Source organism: Apaloderma vittatum, unplaced genomic scaffold, assembly GCF_000703405.1.
Source record: "Apaloderma vittatum isolate BGI_N311 unplaced genomic scaffold, ASM70340v1 scaffold31209, whole genome shotgun sequence".
Taxonomy (NCBI): Eukaryota; Metazoa; Chordata; class Aves; order Trogoniformes; family Trogonidae; genus Apaloderma; species Apaloderma vittatum.
The window spans coordinates 3,210-10,806 of NW_009736355.1; the positions used below are offsets into that span (position 1 = coordinate 3,210).

A 7,597-nucleotide genomic window follows, 5' to 3' on the forward strand; every position below is an offset into this window, starting at 1 on the left:
CGCTGGGAACCGCCTGGTACTTCACGGCCCGCGCGGGGAACGCTCCGTCCGGGAAAGGCTGCCAGCAGACCTGCCACATCTCCTCGTTGGCCGGCACCTCGTAGCTGCGCAGCACGGAGCCCGTGTAGTGCCAGATCTTGTAGCCGTTGCTGACGCGCAGCCTGGGAGCGCACGTCGCCGTCACTATGTGCTCCCCGTCGGGACACCAGGCAAAGTACGTGGAATCTGAGGCTACCGGCTTGGAAATGAGTTTGTAGTTTTTAACGTCCCACACTTCCATCTGTCCCCTGAGATTTCCAAACCCTGCCAGCACTAGGATGTGTCCGTGGGGGCTGTAGTACGCAGCATTGCGAGGTCCGGTCCCAAAATCAAACACCGGGTCACATTTCAGATTAAAAACCGTTGCTTTGGCAGGCATAAAACCATACACAGCACAAAACTCCACAGAATTGGGGTTCCAAACAACATCATAAATGGGACCATTTTTTGCTAAAAGGAAAACACGAAGCTGTTGTTAGGAGACTGTATCTTTTCAGTGCAAGCAAAAATAAAATCAACAGCGATTCTTAACTTCATGCTGAGCTAAAATGCCGTCATCTAATTATTGACAGTGAAAATGAATTCTGCAAACAATATGGGTAGAAACAACATTTTGGTTTTTGGTAATTTTAGTTCACGTTTGCAACAATAACTGCAGCCATTCCAAATTACCTCTGTGGGGTCAGCATCAGCACTTTAACAGTAAGCATATTTTTTTCATGTAAAAACAATCCTTTCTTTTTTTTTCCTCATTATTCAAGTATGATCTCTCGGGACCTTCTCAAAACTGTCCCACTGGAAACCTGCAAAACCAGGAGTTTTATACCAGCTGGGTGCTAGTTCTTTCTTTTTAGCTCTATTACATATTGGAGAGCTCAACTTTGTAGAGGTAAGAAATAAATTAACTAAGTTACCTTTGGACCGTGCTCACACACGGTATTACAAGACAGATTTTATAGCGAGAGCACATAAAAAATGAGGTTTTTACACATAATGATAAAAACTTGATATTGTTAGAAGCTATTCCAGAGATTAGAACATTAGGAGATACTGAAGATCGATGAATTAGTGATGGAAACTCAAGTAAAATGCTCAGGGGTAAATAAACAGAGGTCACTGTAACTGTTCATGATCCGGATACCGTTACCCCTATTTCAGGTAAAGGCCAAGTGCATTGACAATTCTTAAATCCAGATGTTGACCCAAAATATCGAACTGCTTTAAACTGTTCATTCCTGGTGTCACTTCAAGGCCAAGGATTAGTCAGAACCAAAAACATCTCTACAAACGTGAAAATAAGCTTCAAACCTGGAGCTCAGAAGTAACCAGAAGATGCAAATCCACTGGAAACGAGGCACCACTAAGCACAGGTGCCCACCACTTAGTTCTCTTGTTCAAAACCAGTTTTACAAATTGGACACAAGTTTGGGATTTTTTCCTTGAAAGTTAATAGCTAAATTAAATGAAAATCAACAAAAAAACTTCCTGTTAAATAAAGATGCATTGGAAATACATAACTTTAAAGGGCAAAGGTGGCTTTAGTAAGCATGTAATTAAGCAACTAGTGCTCTCAGTCCAGGAAACTGCTCCGAGATATTCTAGATACCGAGCTATAACCCCGATTACTTTTCCCCGGTGAAGTTAGCAACAACGGGAAACTGGACACACAGCAACAAACCCCACCTTACTCCACAGTTACCAAAAAAAAAAATTCTTGTGAAGGATTCTTAGTTAAGAACACTTATTTTTTTTCTTTTTTCTTACCTAACAGAACTCCTTTGTACATTAAACAACAGCCAGTGAAACAGCAATTCCCACTATCAAGAGCTGTAACACAACGAGGAAAACGTCCCAGAGCTACTTACGCAGTTGTACGACCGCGCTCTCCCCATTTGTTGCGATGTAGTGCAGAGTTTGCTCCCCGTAGTACGAAGCACCAGTTTTATCCACCTCCGTACTAGCGATCACTAGCACAGCAGTGGCTACAAGAACACACACACAGTTATTTCAAGGTAATTACTGCGACTTACATAATTTTGCAAGAACCAAGAGAAATCAGTTTGATTGTGAACTCTAATTAGCATCCTGATCAGCCCTCAAACACAATGCCTTACCAATAGCTGTCGCACGTACATCTATTTTGCCCAGAACCGTGTGCCCACACGTGGGTAATACCCTCCCTGCATTCCCAACAATATAAGTTGAAGTAAAATGTTTTTTACAAAATTATTCTGAGGCAACTCATTGCTAACAAACAGCAAAGTATGCAGAGGACTGTGCAGGTCATCTCGATGGTGACACACCTGCATACATAGAATGTCACAGATTAGGAACAGTTCATGTTCTGGTGTAATCTCATGTTCACAGTCCAAATATATTATCATCACACGATGCAAAATAAAATTCGATTTTGCTCTTCAACTGCAGAATTTACTAACATTGAGAATATTCTCAAATCACAATATGGAAAATCAAGGAAGTCGGCGTGGGAAAGTTACAAGCACTTCAGGGCATTCAGAATCCTAACCTTGGCATTAACGATTAGTTCAGTATTTGTCTGCACGTGCACATTATAAACAAGGCCCACCGAGCAAACAAAGTAAGTAAATCCAAAATGGGTGGAGTATAAAAGTTTATAGGGCTGTTATACCTTTTTTGTTCCACAGCATCGTCACCTTGTCGGCTTTAAAGAAACTTTTATTGGCTAGTGCAGACTGCGGGCCCCCAAAGTTGGGGTATTGATAGAGCCTAACGAAGGACGGGGCGCCTTTACTGCCCGGAACGTACACGGCCACCTGGAACAGAGCCACGACACGTCACTGCAGGGCTATTCTTGGTAGCACAGTGTCTATTCACTACTGGTATGTTGTACTAAAATTACAGTAATTTTTTGAGGAAAAATCGAGGAAGACATTGGAAACAACATCGGAAGTACCTTGGTTGGTTGCGCTCCTGGAGACAACACAAAATCATTCACCTTCTGCAAATGCAGTTTATTTGCAATAGTACCTGCAAAAAACAAAGCAAGAACACCAAACCCCAAGCTTCAGAGATGTGACCATGTTAATGACAACCCATGACAGCCTGGATGCCTTAACTATACCTTTTTATGGGTCTGTATCACAGATAATAAAGAAGAGTACATATAATGATAAAGGATATTTTCTGCTAGGCAGAAATCATTGATTTTTATCTTCCTGCTTTTCTCTTCCTCCTTCCATTTCCAACCTCTATTGACTCCAAATATTCTACCACTAGGAAATAAATTTCCTTGAAAAAAATGCTCTAGTTTCACAGCTTCCTTTTTTGCCATCAATATAAACTTTCTAATGAGCCATTATTTAGTAGTTCACTGACAGAATACACACAACCTAAGGAATCATAGATCACTTTCTCTATTGACAATTTCCTGGACCTCGTTAAAAGAGAAACAATACAGAATCAGGCCTCTTTAATTGAAAATTAGTTGCGTTTCATACTAGGTAAGTCACAGAAAAGATAAATAAGAAAGGTAACACATGCTTCACTAAAACATAATGATTCTGAATTCCAATTTCTTATAGGATGTAGGCACTATTTAAAATAAAAAGCAAGCAAATGAAGAGGTGAGGAAAAAATCTGAAAATTAAAAAACCCAAACACCCAAAAGAAGATGTGCATGTAGAATGCAATGAAGCATATAGAAATACTTGCGTACTGAAGTTGTTGTTTTCAAAGAAGTGCACTTCGTTGTTTACATTCCTGGCACAAATGCTTTCATCATCTGACCAGCACGGACACCTGCATTTGAAGAAAAAAAATTAAAACACCCTGAACGATGCTCATCTTTAGCAGTCAACAATTTTTGTTTCCTCCACTTTTAAAGCCAAGCAAGTTCAAATATGATACATTTTCACATGGACAAGTGACAGTAAAAAAAAGTACACAGCTGCTCTTCGTTCCTGTTTCCCCGTTTCCCCTGTGGCGCAGGAGGGCAGTGAATTTATTCTGAGCAACCAACAACTGTAACTACATCCAAAGGCACTTGCAGGCACAGACACTCGCTTTCAGCCAGCAGCGGGAGGTATTTTCAAAGCGAACAGCACACCAAAAGCTCTATTTCCCTCCACCAGATTTGGGAAACCCAATTTGTTTGCAAGCAATTAGCATTTGGAAATGTTATTTACCAGTTCTGCATCTTTTTCTGGATGAAGGATTTTAAACATTTTCCAGTTTTCAAATCGTGAAGCTGTAGGTTGGGCGTCCCCGCTGTGCCGTCCTTGGCAGCTGCAACAAAACCACAGATTACAGCAGTGCTCTCTGCAGATTAAATTTTCCTCCCCACGACGGCATTCCACCTCCTGATCCTACAAGCAACCAACACGCGTGAAGTTCTCACAAGAAGCATCCCGCCCCCAACACACCAAGCCCTGGACTGCTAATTGCTTCCCCTACTAACACAAGTGCTGCAGAAAGAACTAACGTTTGGAAGTGCAGGGCTTCTGCTCCCATGACAAGACCAGAGCCACCAAGGCTGGCACAGCATCTTCTTAACCAAAATCAAATGCGACCGTCTTGGCTGATAATGACAGCGCCTTCTCCACTCTTACATTTTGTCCTCAGGAGAGCGCCACGCGTTTCGTCACTCCCAGCTCTACCTGTGAGCCACACAAGGCGGTGCTGCTGGTTTTTACGCTCCCTGCACCCTCCTGCCAGCTCGTGGCTAGGTCAGCCTGCAGGTGGAGGAGAAAGCAGCGACCCGGGAGAGAGAGCTCGCAATTTCCCTCCTCTGCACATGAACATAAACTGCTTGAACAGCGTATTGTTCAGAGCACACTCTGTGCTGAGATGGGTTGGCCGTTTTTAGAAACGTGTGATTCACTTAACAGAGTAATTGTCGGTACGGGCGCTGCGATTTCGCGCTCGCAGGAGCAGCACTTGCAGAAGATGACAATCCCTCCCTCCTCCACGCTACACTTGATTACTCGTATAATTTTCTGTACACTTTCTATACTGCTCATTTAGCCAACAAATACAGGACGATGACAAATCAGGTAAGGGAAAGCCTGCAAACCGAATTAAAACACACAGTTATCCCACGTCCTTCTCCAGCCATTAAAATACTCACTGGTGTAGGCCTGCCATGTGGCCAGGATGCTGTTCTTTGGGGAGAATTCGAGGCAAACCGCCTTTGGAAGATCAAAGGAACGCAGCAACCCAGCACCGGTAACATTAACAACGTTTACTCTGGAATCAAAAGATGCTATTTCAATAAAGCATGCTTAGAACAGTTAATTAATAGCAAAGGTAACTTTTTGCATATTTGACTCTTGTAGAGCTCTCCCAGATTTGGCCAAGATAACAGAATTCAAAGAGGTTTTTTCCTCCCTCCTGCTTTACTAAATTGTTGCAATAACACATTTTTAAACCAGATACCCAAGCACAGAAGCACTGGTGACAACGTATCACAAATTTTTACCTGCAATGTCTAAACTCTGAGCCAGAGACAGGACACACTCTGTGGCCCAGAGTCCACCCACACCTCTACAGCATGAAGGCTGAGCAAGAGCCGACAGAATGATTCTAGCCAAATTAAGCCACACAGTTATCCCAAGTAATTTTAAAGGTCTTCTATCTCTAGGAATTCAAAATTTGGGCTTTTTGAGGTGGGCAAATACAGACGAACACGGACAATGAAGAGCAAAGGCCAGAGAGCCGAACCAAGAAGGTGAAGCAGAACTGCTGGGCACCGTCTGTTAAAGACCTGCCACATGCTGAATCCAAAGAAACAGAAAGGATGGCACCAAGGCGTGTTCCAGCCACTGCTGTTTGCAGAAGGCTGTTCCTCACCAGCTCACTGCTGCCTCCAGAGCAGAGAGGCACGGCAGGACTGGGAGCATTTGCCGTTTGGAACGTTCTGGTTTAAAGCGCGGGCACCTGGATGTATAGCCTGGCTGGCTGAAAAACATTTTTCTCCATGAATGTTTTCTGGAAACGGACCTTTGGAATTGACTAAAATCAAGTTTTCAATGAAAAACGAAGAGTTCGACTATTTTGGAGAACCAGAAACAAGAGTGAAAGTAACGAAGCCTACGTTTGAGTTAGCCACTTTAGAGGAAATGGTTATGTGTACCACTAAATACTTCTGCAGACTTTTTTATCCCATCAGTAGGAACACCGACGCCTCCGAAGCAGCCTTATCAGCGCCTTACAGTGGCAGCCTCACAATGCATCCTTATGTAAAGGACGGTCTCTAATGAACTCTCTAATGCACCCGGTCCGTGAAAAAGGAACCTTGTGTGATGTTTGTACACAAGGTGCGTTTTCTGTGAACTTTACTACGAGATTAAACCCAGAAAACCATAGTTCCCACGGTACTGGGAGCTACGAACACAAACCCCAAATCGAATCCAGGTTCCATGGGCACATTACAAATACAAAACAAAGCCACTAATGTGAATAACACAAAAATAAACTGCTTTTAAAGCATGCACGCAAACACTTGCATTAACAGCGATAGCCTCCACACAGATGCAAGAGTAAATGGGGTGTAACTGATCCAGTTTATTTAATACCAACTAAATGATTAATATCATGAAATGCACCAACTTTTCTCCATTGCACCAGGCAAAGAGGGAACCATCCTTGCTAAAAGCAACAGCTTTGCAATTTTTTCCAGAGTCCCTGAAGAAAAAAGAAACACATATTAGTATTCAAGCACACTGCACCTGTTAAGGTCTTTTTTACAAAAACAAAGAGCGACACATCGCTTCTGCTGCGCTCCCGAGCAGCCCTTGGCAACAGCAGGATCTGCCCTGCAGTTGTTCAGCAATTATCACGTGGGCAATGAGAAGCTGAGCAAGAATAGAACCTTCAAACCCATTAGTTTTCTTAACCAACAGTGAGAAAAATATCACATTTATATGTTTTTTCAGTTCTAGAGTCTACCTTTACTTTACAGAAAATTATTTCTCTGTCAGATCAGAAACAGCAATGGCAGCAGTACCTCTGGAATGCCGTGCTCTCTGTGAAACTAGGTGGCCCGTTCACCATATAAAGCCCTTCGGATCCTCTCACTGGAAGAGAAAACACAATTACTCATTTCAAATTCAGAAAATTGTCCCAAGGGAAAGCCACAGAACAGGTCTGGCTCATCACGCGGAGCGGCCTCACACCCCAGCAGAGTTGCGCCAGCCCAGGGAAGGGCAGTGGGACAGCGACTCGTCCCAAAGCAGCCGATGGTCCCCAGCTCCTCGCCCCGCCGCAGGAGGCATGGCGAGATGCCCACCTTGCAGAAGCTGAGAATTGTCCCTCACTGCCAGAGCCACAGGAGAACCCTGCACCAGGGAGCTCAGCAGGGCTCTGCCCCGACTGAGGACCAGCTGTCCAGACACAGGGAGAGCACTTGCCAAAGGCTGACTACGTCGGACTGGTTTTCGTTTTGCTGACAAGACAGGCCTGCCCATTGAAGTTCAACTTGGAAAACAGACGACAAAAAAAATAAAAAATCAAAAATACTCTCCGGATGGGTTTCAAGTCTCCCCCTGCTCTGCAGCCCTGCACTTCAGTGGGGGCACAA

At 43.6% G+C, this 7,597-nt stretch overlaps 1 protein-coding gene across 1 annotated transcript in view; it reads right to left on the reverse strand.

Annotated features, from left to right (window-relative positions):
• Positions 1-7,094, reverse strand: part of LOC104279610 (eukaryotic translation initiation factor 2A-like) — a gene marked incomplete at its 5' end in the record, with an annotated part of 10,029 nt that extends 2,935 nt beyond the window's left edge. The window contains 10 exon segments of the mRNA XM_009876948.1: positions 1-4; positions 7-489; positions 1,905-2,021; positions 2,690-2,834; positions 2,975-3,048; positions 3,737-3,819; positions 4,206-4,305; positions 5,147-5,265; positions 6,628-6,702; positions 7,025-7,094. The exon segment at positions 1-4 is cut by the window's left edge and continues 67 nt beyond it. Of these exon segments, the coding sequence (XP_009875250.1) occupies positions 1-4; positions 7-489; positions 1,905-2,021; positions 2,690-2,834; positions 2,975-3,048; positions 3,737-3,819; positions 4,206-4,305; positions 5,147-5,265; positions 6,628-6,702; positions 7,025-7,094 (1,270 nt within the window).
• Between the last annotated feature and the right edge of the window lie 503 nt (positions 7,095-7,597).